This window comes from Vanellus vanellus, assembly GCF_965231255.1.
Source record: "Vanellus vanellus genome assembly, chromosome: 3".
Taxonomy (NCBI): domain Eukaryota; kingdom Metazoa; phylum Chordata; class Aves; order Charadriiformes; family Charadriidae; genus Vanellus; species Vanellus vanellus.
In genome coordinates this window covers 51,179,516-51,203,025 of record NC_138907.1, presented here as the reverse complement: position 1 = coordinate 51,203,025, position 23,510 = coordinate 51,179,516, and the positions used below count along the sequence as shown (strand labels likewise).

The window sequence follows — 23,510 nt, the reverse complement described above, 5'->3', positions numbered from 1 at the left end:
TGCATCCCTTAATCAACAACAGGGAAGCTAAACACAAGAAATATATTCTGGCGTTGAATCAGAAAAATCTACAAGTCTGTCTTGCGAGGAAACAATTTTCAATTCTTCAACATAAAACAGTTATGACACACAAGCACAAAAGAATTCATGGAGAAAAATAAGTAGAAAGAATCACATGTGAGTAGAAAGAATCACATGTGGAACACTTTCAGATCTAAACGTACCCAGGTAGTATCCTGCCCCCTCTGAAGTTAGTGACAGAGCTGACAGGATTTCACTCCGCACACCTCATTTTAAGTTAGTTTCTTCTGCTGCTTGTTGTGATAATTTCACCACACCAACTTAAGGCTCATTCCTGATGACTGACTGACTCAGTGTCACTTTCTTACAGGTATTTAAGTTGTACTTCTCTTTCGGTATACAGCACCCATGAAATGGCTCATACCCTTGCACTCAGAGTCAGCATTTCAATAATTTTCATACAGAAAAGACAGTAAGATACAAGCAAGAAAAACAATTATCAAGGAGGAGTATGAAAGTGTATGTTAAAGCAGGCCACCTTCTTTAATTTACACCACCTCCTTGCTTGTCAGTATGTAAATTGCACCAATTTTGACTCCTTCCATTCTCACTCACACAATATAGTAAGTGGGAGTAAGTTTGTCTAAAGGAGTCTAAGTGAAGACATGAATCACATCTCATATTGGCCTAGAACTTCAAAAGTATAAGGAGAAAATGAAAAAAATTCTGAGAAAATCTATGCTGAGTATTTATCAAAATTTTAGTGCAGGATATTTAGTCATACCTTTCTTTCTTTTTAAGAAGCTGCAGGTTTAAAACCTGTGTGTCTTTGAAAATCTCGATCTGTATTTATTAAGGATGCATAATTTTTGAGAAATTAAAAATATTATATTTACTTTTTTGTTTTGCCTCATTAAAAAAAGTGCATGTGTGTAAAAATTATATACCTGTGACACGAAGTAGAAATACACATCAATTTTAGGCAGAGAATCTTATGTATTTATTACAAGCCTACATACATTTTCAAATTCACCACTTCAAGCATACTTCAGAATCACAATTGTTTAAAAGTTTGAAAAGAATCTAAATTCACATGAGGAAAAAGTAAAACTAAATTACTGGACTTGAAATCTTCAAAACCAATGACCAGTCCATACTAGATTCTACATGTGCCTAGTCCATCCGTAAGAAGAACAAATTGTGATTTCCTTGCTTTGGATGTGCTTGAATTGCACAAATTTCAATTCCTCTTGGGAAAAAAAAAAGTCCCATACTGGCAGACTATGGATTAGGTGCATCTTTACCTGCACCTTTACCTACCTCAGAACACCTCTGTTTTTTTCCCAACATGATTTCCAAAAGGACCGCCTCCGGAAGACGGCATTTCCAGGAGTGACGTTATAGCTTCAGAGACGTTGTTTCGATGGCACTGCAATGTCATTCCCAGAAGTACTACCTTCTGGAGGCGGGTCCTGGTGGGAATGATATCACAGTATGACAAGTATTGTCAGGGTACCTGCAGATAGGCACAGAGACTGGGTAATAAAATGCCTGCACATCTGTAGTTATAATGAAACTGGATTCTTCTGCTAGCTACTCTTACCTTATTTCTTTGGTCTTCTTGAAAACAGGTTTCCCATCATTTTCTTCTCCAATATCAAAAAGGTCTGAATACAGCTCCTTATTTTTGTGGTCAACCTGGAAGAGTGCACACCTATCTGCATTCACCAGGTTTTTTGCATATATCTACAGACAAAAAACAAAACTAGAGTTAACGGTCATGAGTTAGATTATCTTCAGTCATTCATATGATAAAAATATAAGTCCCTAGAAGAAAGAAGTTTTCAGAAATTATTCATTACGAAAATCTGTTTGAAGGAGCATCCACCTTAAAAGCAATCTTTTCGGATACAATTCAAAATTTCTCTTTGAGAAATACAGGAATACCTTTAGAGGCTTGAATGTTTTCTAAAAGAAAAAAGGCTTTTCTATTACATAGTTTTTCAAGTACAAGGAATGCTTTTCAAAATGGTACCTTTCATCCCTCTATGTTTAGATATTTTTCACCTTTATTTGATTTTAAACAGATAGGATAAGGCAAGACTTAAGAACAATTTTGGCTCTTGTATCTTCACGCAAATATATTGCTATTGAATATCCAGCAAAGAAAGACATAACGGAGAAGCTAATGTTTGTTTCCAAAAAAGCTAAATGTGCCTGTAATACGTAACAACGGATAAATAAGGAAGACTATTATTGTCACAATTATCATTGTCATTATGGATTGCCCTATGCAGCGCTATAGGATATGGCTGCGCCCTCCAGATGCTAGGGCCAGTTCTTGCACAAAAGCTAAGACTGAATGACTACATGAACTAACAAAAGCCCACAAGGTACCACCCACAGCATGGTCTTTACCATACTTTGAACCAGCTAGTTTTAACTTAGCAAAACTAACTGCCAGCCAGCACTGAGTGTCAGAACAGAATCTTGTCCCAGGAACACAGCAGTTCTTCACCGAAATGTTTCTCAGACATACAATGGACTTCCTGAGAACAAGAGGGAAGAGTTGAACACAGATCACTGTGTTAAGATGCCATAGACTCAGATTCAAGAACCTGCTCTACCCAATTCACATATGTCTCCTATGTTTCTTACCTGCTCAGAAAGTATATTAACTGCATGGTAGAGCATGATCTGAAGTGGATCTTGCTCAACTTTTAAAAATTCTACATAATAGCTATCTAGTCATTCAGCCACAGAAAGAGGCTGACTATATCTTGGTGTGCAATGCATGCAGGTCTTGGCATACGTGTCTTAATAATTCCCAAGACTTCCATATGAATGAATTAACTCCCCCTGCTCCCACTTGTCATAGAATCCTAGAATGGTTTAGGTTGGAAGGGACCTTCAAGATCATCTAGTTCCAACCCCCCTGCCATGGGGAGGGACACCTTCCACTAGACCAGGTTGCTCAAAGCCCCATCCAACCTGGTCTTGAACACTTCCAGGGATGGGGCCTCCACAACTTCTCTGGACAACCTGTTCCAGTGTCTCACCACACTCAGAGTGAAAACCTTCTTCCTAATATCTAATCTAAATCTACCCTCTTCCAATTTGAAGCAATTACCCCTTGTCCTATCACTACATGTCTTTGTAAAAAGTCCCTCTCCAGCTTTCTTGCAGGTGCCCTTCAGATACTGGAAAGCTGCTATAAGATCTCCACAGAGTCTTCTCTTCTCTAGGCTGAACCCCAACTTTCTTAGCCTGTCTTCATAGAAGAGGTGCTCTAACCCTTTGTCTTTCAAAAATAAAACCAAAAACTTAAAATACTTCCTTTTATATTAATGCAAATAGACAAATGTTAGACCTTGGCAGAAAAAAAAACCCAAACCCTATGAGACAATAAATCATTATTCGGGAGACTCTAATCCCATGTCATATGAGCTGTGTAATGGAAGCTGCACAGAAACCATCTAGACCAACTCTACAAAACTTGGAGGACCCTCTCATGCCGACAGAATCTGTGGCTGGAAAGATTCTGTTGCTTTCTACTCCATTTGCTCCACCAGAGCAGTAGAAAGTCAGGGAGACTGCAAGCTAAGAGGTAACTTTTGTGAGATACTTCCCACACAGAGCATTAAGAAGTTTAAAGATCTCAACCACTCACACCATTTATTCCTTTGCTCAAAATAGAATGAATATAAACTGTGACAAAAAGGACAAGGGGTCCAGTAAATGCTTCTCTACACCTATTCAGACACTGTATCAGATTTCTTTATAAAACCAACAGCACAGTGTTGATTTTACACAGTTATATTTTTGTGTTCTAATGCATATGACTCAAGAACTTACCTTGGTCACGACTCATGCTTTTCAAAATTAACTGCTTAAAGACTATTAATTGAGAGAAATAATTAATGGGATGAGAAACTTTTACTTCTCTAAAGCCCTAGCTCAAATCCAGGCCAGTGGCTCAAGGGGAATATCGAAACAAAAGGTATGCTTTGTATTGGCAATAGGGAGGCCAGGACCACCTTTTGGGCAAGTTGCTTGTAACTACTCAACCATATTGGTAAGAAGGCAAGACAACTTGAACTTCTGCTTCCCCTCCTTGCATCTATATTCAGAAACAGCCTTATACCACTAACTTTGCTGAGGGATTTTAATGGAAATAAAAATGAAAAGAATGCTGAAATCCCATACTTTTTTTCTTTGTTATTACAGGAGCAAATCAAACTTTAAATGCAATCACCAAAGGGTGAAGTAATGAGGTGAAATCGAGTTCCACTCTTTTCTCACTGTGAGACACAGAATAAGCCACATAATGATGAAATCACACTCCCGTAAAATGGCAATAAATGTGCAAACACGTAATTTAATGCATTGGCCCAAGACACAGCCAACTGCTACAGCTTACAAAGGAAGCTGAGTATGCAACATCTACACAGGTTAAAATGCAGAATCATAATGCAGCCAAGTGTTGGAAAAGAAGATGAAAGAGTAAGTATATTTTACTGCCAATTGTGTTTTCCACCAGGCCTTTATTCATAGGGAAGAACAGGGAAGAATATCAATATTTGTTTTCAATGCCATATGTTATATCACACCAGTTCTTTGAAATGTTAAGCTATTTTTAAGCAGTTCATTTAAATTGGAAAAGCAATGTTCAGAAATGTGTCCTATGAGCTGAATTCTTGACTGTGTACTAACTAGAGTAAGACAAGCACTGAAGAATATTTTCCATTACTGATTCCAGTTTCTAAATAAAACCACTTTAATATTGTTTGCGTTCTAAGCTTGTTGTCTTTGAATAGTTTAGCTAAGAATATCACTTTGAAGATTGGAGCAAGTATTGGAGTATTGTTAGAGAGTAATTTTTTGAATACGCAAATTGAAACAATAGTATCACAGACCTGATTAAGATTTACATTCATGAAAAAGAACTGCAGTATGCAATGAATGTTCCTAAAGCTAAAAGCATAATTCATATATCAAACACTCAAAATGTGCTACATACAAACAACCCATCCATATGTATTTGTAAACACTATGCAGGGAATAATTTTGAATTCAAAATTGATTCAGAAACTTATAATCTGTTTCTGAACTGCATTTTAATTCACTGATTAAACAGTCTTAGTTATTTCAATGGACTTGGCTTTAGTGTTTTTTATAAAACATTGACTGTCACTGTAGTTATGGGTGTCAATAATTTTGCAAAGCAAAAGCAAAAGGGATGTTATGCCTTGCACATCTCATTCAGCAACTGGAACAAATACTCTAGGAGTAATGTTTGACCTCTAGTCCTTCCTACAGACAATCACTTCTTCAGGAGTGTTTTGCAGCATGTAGCAAATTGAATTGAGGAAAAAGGAATCAATACAACAAGCTGAAGTAAGAAGAAAAATAGAAGCCTTTCTGCAACAATTTTCAAACCTTCTCTAAAACACAGTAACTATTTAGTTCTGAGGTCATCACGTTTCATCACTTATGAAAGCTGTGAAATGAAGTTGTTGCGACAATAAAAAATCAAGCTGACCTTTGCCACTTTCTTCCAAATAGAGATATTAATATTGTTTGTATGAGTTGTCCATTATAAACAGCTCATATATTTCCATGACATAATGTCTTACTTCAAGGGAAGGAGAATGAAGGACTTTAATAACTAAGACTCAGAAGTGAAAAAAACCAAAAACTTACCATTATATGTTCAAGTAGAGAATCTATTGCAACTATATTATCAAAATACGTTCTGCAGAGAAAGAAAAGTCATTAAATTTTGGCATTTAGTCAAACACTTCTCAAATGGCTGTCATGGGCTCTTGTTTCACAACCGCTCAACAGTGGAGCCTGAACAGGTGAGGACAAACCTCTGCACCTTGAAAATCACTGACTGACTTGCTATAGCACAAGGGAATTAAGAAATGGTCCTAGCTATGTTCCTTTAAGCCATTATTCTACAATGGCAGAATTGCAGAATATTCTCTATAATATGTAGAATTTTCTCTGTAGAAAATAAAAAGACTACCAAACATTGACTGCCATGGATTGAATAGGCCCCTGCTGAGCAACACCAAGAACATATCAAAATGCTTTGGCACACTTTACACACTGAAAATTTTAAAAGCAGCAGCAAAAAAGGAAAAGAAAAGCAATCCAGAAGATAAAAAAAAATAATGTTTTTTTCCGTTGCTGATATATATTATCTACATACTTACAAAATATCTCATTAGGTTCATGCATAGAGGACTATGTACCGACAACTAATGAAAACTACATATTGTAGCTAAATTCAGGTCATATTATCCAACCCTTAACTCTGTTTAAAAGGCAACAATTTATAAAACTCTTGATGAGTCTTCTCTATCAACCCAGGTGTAGCATGTTGAAGTTGCAGAAAAAGACTGATCTTGTAACTTAGGGAAAAAAAAGGTATCTCAGTTTCACAGCAAAGTGGTAAATGTCCAAGGACAGTCAAGAACATTGAAAGATAAAGGTCACACTTATTAGTAAAAGAAGTCTAAATCTTCCACATGCCGAGGCTTAATAACCCTCGGATTACAATGTTCCCAGCAGACAGAAAGACATTGTCCCATGGCCTTGAACATATATACAGCTCAGCTCTGTTTGAGTCTAGTGGAAAGGAAATATGTAATACGCTAATCCTACATTGTCAGGGACATGAAGAGGTGGAGCACTGCATACTATGCCCTTTCTAAAATGTTACAGAACATGTCCCAGTGACATTGCACGCTAACAATTTCCTCACTGAATAGGAAACCCTCTTTCCATGTAAGAAAAGGTACAGACCATTTCTGAGAAGAAACTAATTACTTTCTTGCTAATGCAAGTCTTTACCCACAAGAAGTTCATAAAGTTGTTATTAAATTATATCCCAATTTTGTGGCTCAAAACATAGGGCTTCTTTTTTTGTTAAAACTAAACAATTCTAGCAATTGATAATTATGTATGAGAGGTATTTTCTTATAGAAATACCTATTAAATATTTGCAGTACTTTTTGAAATTTTTATCTTAAAATTTTAAAATCATTATGAAGTTCTTTAAAACAATCTCAGTGTTATGTACCAAAAGTAAACTGCCAGCCCATAAATTTGGGTAGATTAATCCAGAGTCCTCTGGTAAACTATTTCAATACAGATGTTAGCAAAAGAAAAGCACTCTGGGAAGGAACATAATGGTGCAAGAGACTACAGCAAGTGGGTAGCTCTGGCAAGGGAGCGATAAGAGCACCCTTTGGGAAACACGCTTTAAGCATAGGCTGAAATAAAAAAAAGGTCATCCCTGAGGAAAAAAGCTACAAAAAACATCTGGATACAGCCAGCTTGCCCTCCTTGCCAGGGGTAGACTCCTCCCTGCGGTGTATCATTCCCCACTCCAGGCGGGTCGACTCAGCTGCCTGCATTCCTGAGCAATTTCATAGGAATCTTGGATGTCCTCTAATCTCATCAGTTTGAGGATTGTTCATCAAGACCCAGAGAAGTGCTCGTAACAGCCAAAATCTGAGACATCTCATTTTTCCAAAGTCTCATCAGTCCTTTGTGATGCACTTAGAAATTCTTCAACCAACTAGTTTGATAAAATACTGTTAAGCACCTCAGACTGTTTTACCAAAAATACAACTTTGGTTTGTCTTTTAATTTATTGGCTATCTCTACTATTTAAAGATGCTGATAGAAGCAACAAAGAAAAAATGAATGAAGCAGATTGCCTAAGACACTAAATTGTAAGTCTAAACCCAAGCTTTCATATTCGTACTGTGTTTTCAATTTAATCTTGCATTCATTATAAGAAAACATACTACATGCAGTTATAGTCTTTGAAAATGAAAACAGCCTCCAGAAAATACAGGGAAAGAACAATCGTGTGACAGCCCTGATTCTTCAAGGATATACCCCTGAGGTGCATATACTTATACATGTATATTTGTGTGTGTGTACATACATGTTAAAAAAGAAAAGGGGGGGGGGGGAAGCTGAAGCAAGCTAACTAACTTTTCGTAAAGTCCTTTCAAACCTTCTGAAATTGGCCATGAAAAGAGATGGCAAGCCTATTTGTCACTTCTCAAAAGAGGGCCACCTATAACTCGGACAGAAGAGGGGAAAAAAGGCAAAAAAAAACATGCAAAAGACCAAAACAATAAACAAATTCTGTAAGGTATTATTGGCTGTCACATTTTCTTCTGCATCACCACCAAAAAAAAAAAAAAAATGTTTAACAGGTATATCGCAGTGCCACCCACATCATTCGTTCTCGTCCCTGTGCTGAAGTTTGCCCATGCTCCAAGGTGTGCCTTCGCACCTGCTTGTGAGCTACAATGTAAAACATGGGTAGATTGGAAGAGCCATCTTAGAAAAGCTTATCAAAATAAATTGATGAGATTATAGTGCAAATCACACTTACTTTGATACATCAAGCAAGAAGTCATTCAGTTCAGTCTGCTTAGCAAGACCCCGGCACACCTGCAAGCACAGATCACACTATCATTTGCTCCAAAAGAACGCTGAAGTCAGAGGGAAACTGAAGTCACACAGTCTACCCATTTAATTTGTATGAAAAAAATACCACTACTAGTATATACATAAGTTTCATCACTGTATAAAATTAAAAGCTAGATTTGTGTGCTCGGCTTCAGGCTTAGCTATCTAGCTGCTGAGTTAAATCTGCTAAATGCAAGTAACACCTTTCTTAAGACCATTTGGAAGATGTTGGTTGTTACACTTGCTTGTGCTGCCTCAAAAGCTGCCACTGAATGTAGTTATGGAATCAACAACACCTCCTTATCCAGACCCTTAGCTCTTCTGAGAATGTCAAATACTTTCTTTGCTTTCTTCCTTATCATACTTTTACCATTTTTTTTCCAGGTTGCAAAGTAGCATGTAGACACAACTGAAGACTGGCATCAGGCAAGTTTAAGTAAGCTAAGTAGCAGATGATAGACGCTCAATTTTGGGAGAAATCAGCATGAATATGAACACAGAAAGAGTATTCATACTACGTTTTAGAAAGGAAGTGTTAGATGAAGCAAAGCTTTGAACGGTATTTTTACTTCACCTAATTGCATACGCTGTATCTAAAGTATAATTGTACACCTGCACTGAGGTCACAAAAAAGAAAATAATCCTCTCCTGTTGGTACCTTTTACTCAATAAAATATCACTCAACCAGTTATACCTTTCATCTGTGCAATGCAGATATAAATAAAGATGCAATATAGGACAATCTACATCCACAAGCCTTACTCTTGCATATAATTAGGTAACTAGGTACAACTCCTTGATATACACTACATCCTAAAGCCCAGCTGTGAGCCTGGTAGGTACGGCCCAACGGCAGATCAAAACTCTTGCATTCTTCTCATGCAAAAGCTTGGGAAGGGCAAGCCTTCTGCTTAGCAGAAGGGAGAGAAATGAAAATGACGAATGGACAGGCTTAAACTGAACCTTCCATATTTTGTTTTGTTAGGTGTGAAAGACTTCTCAGTTAAAGAGGGAGTCATTGTTACCAATTGAAGCTACAACTGCATGCAGTTGCAATTCTACTAGTGTACAATAGTCTACATGAGATAATTCTGCCTAAACGTGCCAGGCTGAATGACCATCCTAAACAAAGTCAACGACTTCCAGCACCAAGGTGGCAAATATTAGAGCCTAGAAAAGCAAATCAGGAGGCTTTGTTTGAGTCTTCTGCCAAATGTACGAAAGACACCTTGGAATAAAAGAACGTCATGAACTTCCTCCTGTGAGCTGACAGAAGAACCTATTTTAGTGTCTTCTGTGAGTTGACAGAATATGTTTAGTTTCAGTGTCACTATCTTCTATTAGCTGAAGTAACAAAACCTATTAGCAAAGCTGCTGGGGTTTGCTAGAGCAGCTTGCACTGTTTGGAGCTTCATTAAGCACCCGACTAAGGACAGCATGAATCATCCTTCACGGCAGTAGTTACAGGATTATGAAGTAGCCAGCAAGGATGGCTTAAAGTAGGCTTTAGCCAGCAACATCTAATAATCTCAAACTGAATAGCAAAGCAGGAGGAAAGCAACCGATTGCCCTAGAAGTTGCCTTCTTACAAGAAAAAAACTGCAAAGTTTTTGTAATTCCACTTTATCAATTATTTATCTGCTTTGTTAAAGTTACTTTGTCCTTTATTAAAAATCCCGTTATTTGATCCATGGTTGTAAGTGAGGAAAACTAGCCCAAGGAACACCAAAAATGTTAGCATATTTTTTAGAGGTTCAGGGAAGAGGCTTGAATCAATGTTTTAATAGTGACTTCCACTTAAATTTGATCATGATTCATGTTCCTACTAATCAAGTTCTGGCAGAAGGATTACACAATGAAAAAATGAAAAAACGCAAACACTTACTTGTACTTGATGTATTGCTACTGAAGCCCATGCAAGATTCGCTGTTGCAACCTGAAACAAAAGAGAAGAAAGTAACTGAGGAAACCTTGAAAACTGCAGATCAGTTACACGCTCGTTTTCTTTACCTCGCTTCTAAGTAAATTGTCTGAGCTGTTTTAGACAGGCAGGCAGTAACAATTTGTGGGAAAACAGTTATTTTGTGAAAGTCAGTATACTTGCGAGTGTTTCAATTTTAGTAAGGTACATTCAGTCACAAGAGAATCCTCACTTTTTGGTGTCAAAAAAATGCTTACCAATGCTTTTCAAAAGCAGTATTGGGAACCCATCAGCTCAGAAATACATCAAAACAAACATCCCGTAAGCCGAAGGCTTTAAAAATTACAATATGTACATTGTTGAAAGGCATCTGCCATAGAAATAAAATATCCCCAAAACATGTTTCTGGGGCTGTATCTCTTCAGCCACAGCTATTTCCAGTGGTAAACAGGCACTGCTTCTTTCACTACCATTTTGGTGGCAGAAGAACCAGACCCGATCCCTCAGCTCAAGACTAGTGTTTTAAGTACAACAGTTTCCAGGCAACATTTCAAACAACTGTCACGTAAACTGCAGTTAACTAAGATGTGCTACCATGCATAATCTCCTGGCCTTGAAACACAGGAGCTTTACAGGAACACAGAGGACAGAAGTACAACAGGTCTGCTGCTGCGCTCCCTCCTAAGCTACTTCTTTTTAATTTTATTTTTTTTTTTAACAGAACACATTGTACACATTTTATAAAAACTGCTAATGGTATCCAAAGGCTTTCTGAAACCTGAAAATGAAAAGAACGTTTTAGAACACTCAGCAAGTGACCTTAAAATATTTTTAATTTAGTGATAAAATACTTTCATTTAGCAGCCAGTCTTTGCCAAGTAGAACATTCATGAACTTCTGTTACAGAAGGTATTTCATATTTGCACAGAACAATGCATATCTGAGACTTATCTGAATTGTAAATTGATTAATGTAATAGGATAATTTTTAAAAAAATATATACAGAATATGTAATAAAATATATAAAAAAATATATAAATAGATTTTAAAAGTTTATAAAATCATACCGCATCAATAAAGCCAATTTTTCTATGAATGCCTGTTCTTTGTTCTGTGAGCAGGGACACTGGCACCACCATACTAATCCAGTCTCCTACCATGACCTCTACTTACTGCTGAAAAATTACCAGGTGCAACACTGAGCCTGAAGTGACATTGACTGCCCAACTAATATACATGTATGAGCACCGTATGTGTGCTAGGCTACTTAGGTTACTGATAAACAGAACATACAATTGACAAATATTGCTGTTTCTTTCTTCCTTCCTTGGGAGGGCTAGTTTTAATATCTCTTGTCTGCACATTTCCTGTTCTTTTCAGAAGAATTATTCCTGTTCAGCGCAGCTAAACTGCTCCACGGTGCATCTTGTACCACTATCGAGACAACAGACCTGGTTAGAACTCACCCCGCTTTGTCCTAACCTCTGCGAGAAACAAATGGTACACTCATATTAATGTGAGAGCCACCTTAATGTGTAGATGGGACATAACACAGATCCTCACCCAGACATGAGAGCCAAGATGCACTTCTAACACCTTTAATACAGTGATAGCCTTTGAGACATCTGCTCCATTTTAAAATTTGTTTGTACTTGGCCAACAACTCCTAACTCTGCATTGACAAATGGACATGTATGGACAACATAACTACACAGGCCTTAAATAAATACAGTAAGCCATGCAGTGTAAGGAACAGTCATGGAAATGGGAAGATGGTTATTGAATGGGAATATCTGGATGGGTAAGCATCAGAAGGAAACAAAAAGCAGACAACAACTTTACGATTAACAGGTCATCCAGGTACCAGCACATATACACACAGTTTTTAAGGACATCTAGGTCAGAAGACAAAGGACAGTGAGTACATCTTGACTCACAGAGATGGGACAGGCGAGAGAGACAAAAGATGTCAGCCCCTAAAGGCTAGAGAAAAGGCTGACCCAAACCCAACACATTGTTTCCAACCCAGGAAAGAAATCAGGAGACAAAGACTCAACAGCTGGCACCCCTTGTACTCCATGTCATTGCAAGGCATCCTGGAGAGACTACCTGGATATGGGCATCTCTGTGCACAACTCTTGGAAATACCACCTGGACACACACATCTTGGTGCCTGAGAGTGTGTGAATGTAAGAACGTGAATGCAAATACATGAACTCTCTTTTGCTTGGCTTTTGTTTTAAAATAAAATCACTTTCCCCTCCTATGGGACCTAACATTGAGACTTGCTATTCTGTTGCTACAATGTTGCAACATTATGGTTTAAAATGGGGCTAATTCACTGAGAAGCCACACCAAAAAGAGTCAACTAAAAAAAATAAAAGATCTTTTCATACTGCAAAATAAAGCTTTACTGGAAAGTTAAAATTGAGACTCAGGATAACTCAGCAGTGTCCTTTATATATAAAGTGATGTAATTTTTTGACATTTGATTTACACTTCTATTTCATTCACCTTCTCTGCGTTAACATCTCTAACAACTCCATACTGATAAAAAAAACTAGAAAACTTGAACCTGTTTTTCCACAAAAGAACACAAGGTAAAATTCTTGAGGTGTCCCTGTACTTGTACATGTAAATTTTACCTCCTGTGACTGAAAATAAAAATTGCTACCTATTTTTTTCAACAAGTAACATTCAATGAGAACAAAAATCAAGTACAAAAAAGGTAAAAAACACATGAGAAGAGTGAGAGAAGAAAGTCTGGCGGGGGCCGAAGTGCTGAACATTGTGGGGAAGTGGGGAATGGCTGGTGTGAACCCACCTCTTGGTGACTAAGATGGAAGGCTTCTTTGCCCCAGTGACGGTAAAGCTCCAGGATACCAATCAGATCACCAATTGCAGTGACAATCGGCAAACACAAAACAGATTGGATACGAGTCCCTGATTCCAGTCCAGTACCTTTGGGAAATCGCTCATCCTAGAAAATGTAAACATTATCTGATAAAACGTAAATATCTTAACATTAACATGAAAGATATACTGACATTTTCCTCCTTCTTCTGGCTGATTAAATCTGCAGGAAAACGATAAAATTCACTAAAACTCATATCTCAGCATAATTTACACACAGTATTATGACATCTACTAAAAAATGCAATAAAAAAGTCTCAGCATTAATTTAGATATACAGATAACCTTATTGATATAAAGTCAGAATTAGTTGTTATATTAGACCCGGCTTTGGCTTTGTTTTTATAATACATTTTCTCTCATCTCACAGGTAGCAAAACCATCATTTCATTGCTAATGCCAGTCCAGATTAAGTAAAAATCCAAACAAACACTACCTCACCACCCTATTCCCCCCTCGCCCACAAAAAAAACCCATAATTTGTAATTATGAAGCGGACTGCTCAGATTTCAGTGTTACCAGGCAGACAGCAGTGCTTGCAAGAGAACAGAAATCGAAACCTGAGGCTTTAGGTTATACAGAGTTATAATTGTCAACTGACTCCTGAAGAGGAAAAGATGTTCTCAAAAAATTATGCACAAGAGTCAGAATCTTTCTCCTTCCCTCACTTATGCATGCCAGTGCAAAAGTTATAGGAACAAATATTAAAATAATCTAACAGCTGCTATAAAATACCCAAATTCCTAACTTTTAATCTACATAGGGAATGTCCAAGGCTTTATGGCTTCAATTCTCCATGTATGAAAACTCACAAAAACCTGAGAAACCACCTGAACATTATGGTTAGTAAGGCAGTAACTAGCCTATGTGAAGTGTGAGAGACACTCTGTTGCACATCAGTCCTTGAAGTACTTCATTCCTACCAGCTGTTCCCTGCAGGCTAGGCAAGGGTTAGGCAAGACAGACACACCTTGAAGGCTCATCAAAATCTCTCTTCTCAAAGAAAACAGCAAGTAATCTTTACTTTAATTACTAAGATGACAATCAATCTGAAGGGCTAGGAACAAGTGACAGACAAAAAGAGAGTGGGAAGCACTTTGCAACTCGAGCCTCCTGCTTTCACTTTGTAATTCTGTCCTCCCAACAAAAAAAAAAAAAAAAGGCCGGCAAGTCTATCTGCAAGTGCTTCCTTTCACTGTTGAGATGCTCCTAAAATTCCCAGAAGGCAAACCATGTCACTAAAATGAATCTCCTTGTTCAGTCAATAATCCACTGGTACTGTAAAACAACAAAAAAATTCAAAACTCCTCCCCACTAACTCCCCCTGATTTTATTATGAATGTAAAATCAAAACATACAACCCTCATACACAAGGATATCATTATATTAATTGGAAATTACCCGTAACAATTTAAGCCCTATATGTGACTGAAAAAACCTAACATCATATAAAAATCTTTATAGTCCTGGTTGTATAGAAAGTACTGACTATCACTACAGTGAAAGTGGCTTCTGCCCTTTGGTTTTGTGGTTCGATTTAAGTCTATTCAGATTAGGCATTTAGTATTTTGTTTATAGCCCGAGTTTGCCCAATAAAGGTCATACTTTTTTAACAAATATTTTCCAAAATAGAGACAGCAATGTCCAATTTTGGCCACAGCATCCAAAGATTGTTATTCTGGACAGAGCTCAAAAGACTAGAAAACATTGAAAAGATAATTTAAACTTCCTTGGTGTTCATAAAGTGTTCTCATAAAGTACAGTTTAAATACCAGTTTGAAATAATCGCATAGACACAACTAGAGAAGGAAGTTTTTCAAAAAATTAAAAAGAACAGACATGCAGAGTGACAAGAATTATCAGAATATCACCTTAGGATTTTTTCAATCTTTGTACGGACAAAGGCCTTTATTTTGATACCGGTTACATCAGTGTGCCTTTGATCTAGGTCTACTGATGTTATAAGTATTCTAGCTTTACATTAGTGTAAGCAGAGATCAAAATCCTGTCTAATAACCAGAATTCTGACTGACACACCAAGTATTTCACGACCAGGAAGACAGGAGTTTAGACTGATAGGTTTTTTTTTTTTCCTGTAAGTGACTACAGAATCACAGAATCATTTAGGTTGGAAGGGACCTTTAAGATCTAGTCCAACCATCAACATAACACTGCCAAAACCACCACTATACCTTCCTTACCTGACAACAGGAAAAAAAAATTTAGAAGACAAAACCCCCTAAATTTACACTTAAAGATAAATGCGATATTCTGAAATTATTCCATTAAGCTAATCCAAACTTGCTAACACATTTCCTTGGTAGCAAGACAGATGTAAATTCTATCATTATACATTCAGCTCAATAAACATTTCAGCATCAAAATATTCATTCTAAGAACATGCTGCAATCATCTCATTAAAAAGAGAAAGCTTTTTACCCCCAGAATATCTTCTACTAACAACGTTTTCCTGGATCTGGCTACATAAGCAGATACTGTAGTGCCATGTGCAATGGGCCCTGCAGGAATGAGCCGTGGTTGTCCTTCTTTAGCTCCTGGTGGTGTAAATACACACAGACTCTAGTTAGAAGGAAAAAAAAAAGAAAAAAAAAAAAAGAGAATGCAATTAGAAAGTGTGGTTACTTTTGCAGAGTTACTATGCTACCTATGTAGTGCAAATGACTGAATAAATTAAGTTTTGTGCTTTTGACAATGCAAAGTATTGGATAAACTCTGCTTAACTGTTGAAATCTTAGGAAATCCCACTCTAAAGCTACCATTCCAACAGTGGATAACTCTTCTGCTGAAGTCAGTCATTGCTTATATCGAGGTTGGATTGTGTTTACCTTGAACACATAGTACACTGCATAAAGACTCACAGAAGAAAATACTACCTTGTAAGAGAAAGATTTTTTTTTTTTTTTTTCCCTAGGATGCGCTCTTTTATTTCAATGGAGAATACTCAAAGAGTAGAGATAATCTTTAAATTCCTTGTTTATCTCATCCCAAGGAAAGGTAATTTCAAAATTATCCTAACACTATATGCTGAAATCCAAGTGACTGCATTTGTCCCTTGTAGTAGAAGAAACATCTGTCTTACTTGCTGCCTAACTAAAACTGTCTCATTTGTTGAAAAATCAGGCATGACAACATTCACATCATGAAACTCATCCATAAACATCTGATAATTGTTCTGTAACAAAAATAATAAACAAGTTAACACCACCAGCATGGATGGGATTGCAAGTATTATTTTACAAAAAGAAAATTAAACACACATATAAAGAGGTTGAACCTGCAAACCTTTCTGTATGCCAAACACTCTTCAAATCTAAAATTTCATTCATTTTTGGGTGAAAAATAAACTTTATGGAACAGTAGAGTTCTCAAAAACACTGTCCTTATCACAGTCTCTTTAAAATTTTCCTTTATTTTTCCCCTCTGACAATCTGAAAAGAAGCAGTCTGTTAGTGACAACTGATTTTAAAGCCACAAAACAAAAAAAAAAGTCTCCAATGCAATCAGCAGGATCAGTTCATTTCATGAGCAAAAAGTTTCATCTTCTGTTTCATTTTTCTACCTTTGTCTCATTATATCCATCAATTCATGTGTCTCCTAAAGCTACAGAATCAGAGACTCTCAAAATTTTAAAGCATTTAACACTGTCACACTCTATTCAGCACAGCAGAGCTATTATTCTTTAAACACAAAGGGAATTTAGGCACATGAAGAAAAAATGACATGGCAAAGGTTACACTAAGTGTTAGAACAGCAGGGATCAAATCTGTATTTCCAAGACTTCAGCTTAATGTCTAAACTCTTGAGCCACCCCTACCTTATACACTCTTAATATTAACACAACTAAAGCATTACCTCAGAGAACCACCTTCTCCTGGAAAATCGCGTTTTCTTATTCACTATACTCAATGATCCAACTTATTCTACTGATAAATTTGTAAGACCAGGAGTATATATGGAAAGTTCCTGTTGTAAGTAACTCTATTGCTAAATAGCTATATGATTTTAAATTATGAACTTAAAGCATATGAACTAAGATGAAACATTTTAAGCAAAAAGCCTTGCTAGCAATAATTATTTATTTTTTTTTAACTTACATATATAATACCACAGATAGATGGTAGTGCCATCACACAATGTATTACTAATGTTTCTGGTAAGAATAGCCACATGTTGCGCCACTCCTTTGTATTGATTAATCTTATTATCAGACTTTGCTTTAATTAGGGCTGTTACAAGGGTCAATCACCCAGAATTCTAAAGCATCAACGGTTATGATATTTGGTATTAATTACATCTAATCTGTCTCCCACATTTATCATTCACACAGGTTTCTGTAACAGTAGACAAAAGCAGGTGCACAGGTGCCCCGGATTCTGGTATTTTATTTCATTTATTTTATTTATCTGGTAAGATTTCAGCTTAGGCTTAGCAGTAAGTAGGGAGCTTTGCACTGGAATTGTTATTAGTTAAACATTATGCCATTATATGCATACTTAATTCCTTGCAGAAAAAAAAAAAAAACAACCACACAGAAAACTGAGAAAAAAAATCTACAGGCATGATTCATTACAGAAATTAAGTGAAACCCAGGCACTATGAAACCAATGGCATTTCTCTTATTTCACTCTGCTAGAACTGTGAGGTCAGTATCACCCTAGCAGCACCCGAGTACCTCACAATCTCTAACTATGCCTTATTACAACTCTCCTGTAAGTTGGGTGGTGATGCTATTCTCATTTTATAGAAACGATAATAAAAATGTTGTCTTCGTATGGTTATTTTAGCTGAGGCTCCAATTACTGTTTGAGTATGAACTGCAAAACTCACCACGTACCCTACAGAATGCCTTGCACTATGCCTTAGAGCTAAAGCAACCCAAAAGGATCACAAGACAAAGAAAACTCAGGTGTGAAAGAAAGGAGACAGACTTCAGAGACCAATAGTTACCAATCTGGGCCCTGTGAGATCGGGTAAATTACTAAACAGGGGCTGTTTTCTAGCATGGAATATTAAAGATACAATTTGCATGTGAAAATTCAGCATCTACTATCAGCTGTAGAACACGAAGTGGTGATATGAGATGTATTCTTTCATAGTTATCATTTCTTTATTCTGCAAATGTGTGACACACTTTATAAAATACGCTAAACAATTCCAAAAAGAACACACTGAAATGTTTAGAAACTCAGATGCAATATAATGCACTATATATAGGTACTCCTGTAGCAATTAAGGTACCTTAGCTGTATGGATTAACAGCATTTTGGAAGTAGAAAGTTGGACTTTATGCTGAGAGGAAAACAAATGGTCAGAGAAAAATATGGAATTCATAGCCAAAACAAGAGTGAAGTCTATCCAAGAAGAACAAGAAGTCCAATTTAGGGCATTCAGTGAGTTCAAAAGAAAAACGCTCAAGATTCTGACAAAACTAGTAACTGAGTATTTGCATTGTTTTTAAGTAGAAAGTCAGGCAGTCTCAAAAAGTTCAGCAAGCCAAGGAAGAGCATTTTCCATCCAGTTATTCATTTGCTAATATTGTGATACAGATGAGAAAAACTATTTTAAAAGAGAAAATAGAGCTGCCACATAGTATTTTAGCTCTGAGAAGTCATTTCAGCATATTTATTTAATATGTCTCATGCAGCTGGAAGGGAAGATACTTCTTCCATGGAGTGGCTCTACTGAACATGCACGGTATTTACTCCATTTTGATGTCTTGCATTATGGCACAAGTGCATGAAATCTTGAAAGTTTCTGCTTATTCTGATCCCAAACCTCAACCTTATTCTTCAAACCCATTTACACTCACAGCTTCTTTAAAGAGCGGCCTTTAGCAGTGAAAGAAATTGGAAAAGTCAGAATGTTTATTTTCCATATGAATTACAAGAATGTGCTACAAAAAAAAAAAAAAAAAACCAAAACAAAACAACACACACACACAAAACCCAAACAATAAAAAACATTAAATCAGTACATTGAATCTGCCAGAACAAGCCTGCTCAATTTACCAGAATAAAAAGCTCCATTTATTCTTACTTTCTTATAATCTAATAAAATAAAGATACATATGATTCTTAAATGAAAACTTAGTTTCACAGTTACTTTCCTTCATAAGCTTCAATTTCATGTTTTGCATGCACTTAAATAGAATGAAAAGAACTTTTTACGTAACTGATCCAAGAAAAGCACCTCACGGTGTGAAAAAAAAGTACATTATTCTAATAAAACTGAGCAAGCCATAGTTCATGATTTATTTAAATCAGTGTTCTGAGATTTTTTTTTTTTTTTAAATCAAAGCAGCTAGTAAAAGTTTTAGGATATAAAGTATATAGAAACACTGAAATACAAATCTTCGCAAATGTTTGACCAGCTATATGCTTTTGCTATATGCTTATAGCAAAAGACTTACTATTAAAAAAGTACTTTTATAGTAGGAACAGTAACACTATAATGTGTTCAATACTGAAGAGGTGGTTCATATTGCAGAGAACTGCAAAATGTAGGAGACTAAACACAATGTTTAAAATCTGAATTATGGAGTCTAAGTAGTGGAATGAGTCAAATTAAATTAATGGGACACTAAAGCTGATCTCTCCAAAGATTAATATTTTTATTCACACCATTCTTCTTACTTTTTCTTAAGACATATTTGGCTTTTTATGCCAAGATAGCAATGCATGATGCTTAGCAAAGTAACTGTGTTATTTAAATTATGTGTATAAAATGTGCTTTTCCACACTGGTCTCCTGAGTCATGCCCATAACTAAATATAAAACAACGCACAAATCTTTCTCTTCTCAGAAACAGCTTCTCAAAACAAAATACAAGAAAAAAAAAAAAAGAGAAAACCGAACAGCCACTTTCACCAGAAAAACAAACCCTCACTTCTTCCACACATACAAATATTTCTCCAGAAAAGGCCTTCACTGGATCTTTGATGGCCAAAAAAACTGTATTCACACCAAGAAGCACTGCTAGCAAAAGTTGCTTTCACCAGCACAGTCTTTCCTGAGTCCTTGTGTAAGTATCAGTTTGGCTGGTAAAACCCCTCTGTTGCTACCACCATGAAGAACTGCTGTGAATAGGCATCCCTATATTGGAAAAAGCTCATGGACATTATTTTACCTCCAGTGATAAAAAGAGTTTTGCAGAAGCAATCCCATTCTGCCCACTGCTAAGGGCTCACTGAGCAAAAAACTCTTCAAGCTCCCCAGTAGGTTCTAAATTTGCTACTACTCCTTCTGACTCTGTACAGGTAGAAAAGTATGACCGTACGAGGACAGACCTCTACCTAGACCTCAAACAACAACTCTTGATCTCCAAGGTCATGGAACAACTGATAATCTTATCCTGACCATGCAGCACTATTAAAAACAAAGGCAAATTTTCTCAGAACAATATATAAGCTGCAATTAGTCCTTACGCCTCTACCCATTCCACATTGACTTTATACATACAACTAAAAGTTTCATGACTGTTCATACATCTCATATATGATCAATTTAAATCTGAATGAGTTTAAACATCTATTGCCAATTAAGGATGTGGAAATTTCTTGAGTTTTGTTGGGGTTTTGTTAACAGAGCTTTTGAATCCTAGAAGCCGTCAACGACAAGGTCAGCCAAACAAAACGCAGTAAGATCAAAAAAGCTCTGCTCTGCTCTACTACAGCATGTTACTGAAATAATCTCTGAGGCATCCCACAGACACAGCTTTAATGGAATCCCTTTAATTACCACTGTCCAAAACCACCAGGTTTTTCACATCACCTATCCAGCTCACATGTCCCGGTTTTGCTTTTGCTTAAGAAAATACCTATAAAATAAAATGTACTGTAGTAATAATAAAATTTGGGACTCACTCACTTTCTTCTAACCATGAATCACTCCAGCATTCTTTTAATTTGCAAATGCAAATTCAAATCATCTTTCACCAGCTCGAAGGGTAATTAGAAATGTTCCCATGCAGACATCAGATACATTGTATACAGCTTCACAAGTAAATTAAGAAAGGGATAGATTGGGCCCTTTCAAATTACTTGCATTTGTTTAGTGGGTTTGAATATTTTACTTCAGAAACAGACTAACAGTTTTCATTTCTGGTAATGTCACTGAATGATGATTAATAATCAAAATAAGGAACCAGTGGATTTTCAACCACAACTTAAACAATATATAGTCAAAGAAAAATGAAATATGAGGATATAAAGTCCCATAATTTCGCAAATACTATACTGATAACTCACAATGCAGTGCAAGGAAAAGGCTGAGGAGACAGCAGGATGCCTGCACACTGCTCACCGCATCTTTTGCTGCTATAACCACTTGCAGTGAGAATTGTCAGGATCAGAAACAGATAAACATGAATAGCTCTTTACCGACATTGTCATGTCACTTCCTCTCTTATGGGAAAAGTTAAGTAATGAAAGATATCTAGTGTAGACAGAGCATTGATATCTCTACTGCCGACGAGGAAGAAAGCAATCAAGATTGGACAGTCACTCTGGGTTTCATAAACTACCAAAAGAGCGAACACTGTCTTGGAGAGTGAATCCTCTGGAAGCTTCCAGGTTCCTGCATTCTGGCACCTGGCAGCCCACGGGATCCTGCATTTCCCTATTTTGGTCTGTTTCCCGTCCTTCCAGACACAGACAGAATCTCCTTACCTACATCAAACTCAACTACCCTTAAAAAACCCAAACTGAAACAAAACAGAGAGGTCAAAACAAATGATAACCATAAAAAAGGTTCAACCACTGGTGAACACAGATAAAGTAACAAAATTCACCCTTTCGTATTTCATAGGCGCTCTAGGTATAGGCAACATATTGTAATCTCTAATGTCTTTTTAAAATGCTAATATATTAACAAGCCTTCCAGTCTACAGGAATGCAAAATAATGTACACTGTAATCAGTTCTTGAGGGATATCAACATGACAGCATTCTCAATTCATAGCTAAACACAGCAAACTTAGCTTTCAGATACATAACAAAATTAGTAGATATCCAATAAGCCATAATACCACAGCTCTTGGTGCTCTTTTCTTGGTGCCATGCACACAGTCTGTTGAAATGATGAAGAAATTTATCTTGAACCTCTTTTACTGCTCATTTGTAACGGCTAAGAGCACGCACATGAAGAATTGCTGATGTTCATCTTGTCCTGCTATCATAACTTGGCCCCATGGTTGGTTTTTCTAGTGAAAATCTAATGCTTGACAAAGGAAGCAGATTAAAATCCCAGTAAGAGAGAGGATGAGGAGTAGCAGCTCAAGTCTCATAACACAATACCACCAGTACCGCCCGACAGATACTCTTACAGTGGTAAGAAAGTACCTACAGTTTTCAGATGCTTTCAGTCTTTGGCTCTACCGATGAAGAGGTCAGCTACAGGTGTAATTGATGCTATTTTTCTAGCGGCTGTTGGTGTGCAGCCCATGGGAATCTGGCACACCACCAAATCCCAACCCACAAAGGCTAGAAACCATTCAACTAACTACATAGAAGTTTCCCAGGGCTGGATTTGAACTGCAAACGTGTATCGCTCGCCATTTCACAAACTGCTCAGTTGTTTCTTCTTTTTTTTTATAATACTCCTTATAACTAAGCAAATACCCATCATAAACTGATTTTTGTAAAATTTCTTTGCAGAAAGAGGTCTGGATAAGAATCAGGTTTAATGATTAGAATGAGGATTAAAGTACACATGTAACAAGCATTTCATTAACAAACTGTTTTGGTGGTAAGGGTGACTGGATCCTGATCCAGTTTCTTCCACTGCAAGTTTTGCTGATAAAACTGGCCCTAAAAATGCTTACTGGAAAACCATTTAATATTCAACTAACATTAAAAGAAAGCCTTAATACTAAAGCATTGCTATACAACTAGATGCTTGGAAAAAAACCAACCATTAAAGACAAATGGGGATTAAGCAAGTTGATATTAAGTGAGCTTAATGGGTTTTGCTGCTCACATCCTTTCCTGTTCAGTAACAGTAATAAATTTTCACTCTTGGTAAAGGATGTAACAACCTACATGCACGACCACACAGCCTAATGATAAAATTATTTGCAGATAGGTATAAAGGCTGTGCCCTAAGGCCAGTTTTTTTTTGCAGGAATCAAACTCATCA

General features: G+C 36.7%; 1 protein-coding gene across 2 annotated transcripts in view; it reads right to left on the bottom strand.

Moving 5' to 3' along the window:
* The window catches only part of PDE10A (phosphodiesterase 10A), a gene marked incomplete at its 5' end in the record, with an annotated part of 205,720 nt that overhangs the window by 35,129 nt on the left and 147,081 nt on the right, over positions 1 to 23,510 (bottom strand). For both annotated transcript variants that reach the window (XM_082480816.1, XM_082480817.1), the window contains 6 exons: positions 1,625 to 1,767; positions 5,725 to 5,776; positions 8,447 to 8,505; positions 10,409 to 10,459; positions 13,269 to 13,424; positions 15,797 to 15,937. In XM_082480816.1, coding sequence (XP_082336942.1) covers positions 1,625 to 1,767; positions 5,725 to 5,776; positions 8,447 to 8,505; positions 10,409 to 10,459; positions 13,269 to 13,424; positions 15,797 to 15,937 — 602 coding nt within the window. The remainder of the gene's footprint in view (positions 1 to 1,624; positions 1,768 to 5,724; positions 5,777 to 8,446; positions 8,506 to 10,408; positions 10,460 to 13,268; positions 13,425 to 15,796; positions 15,938 to 23,510) is intronic.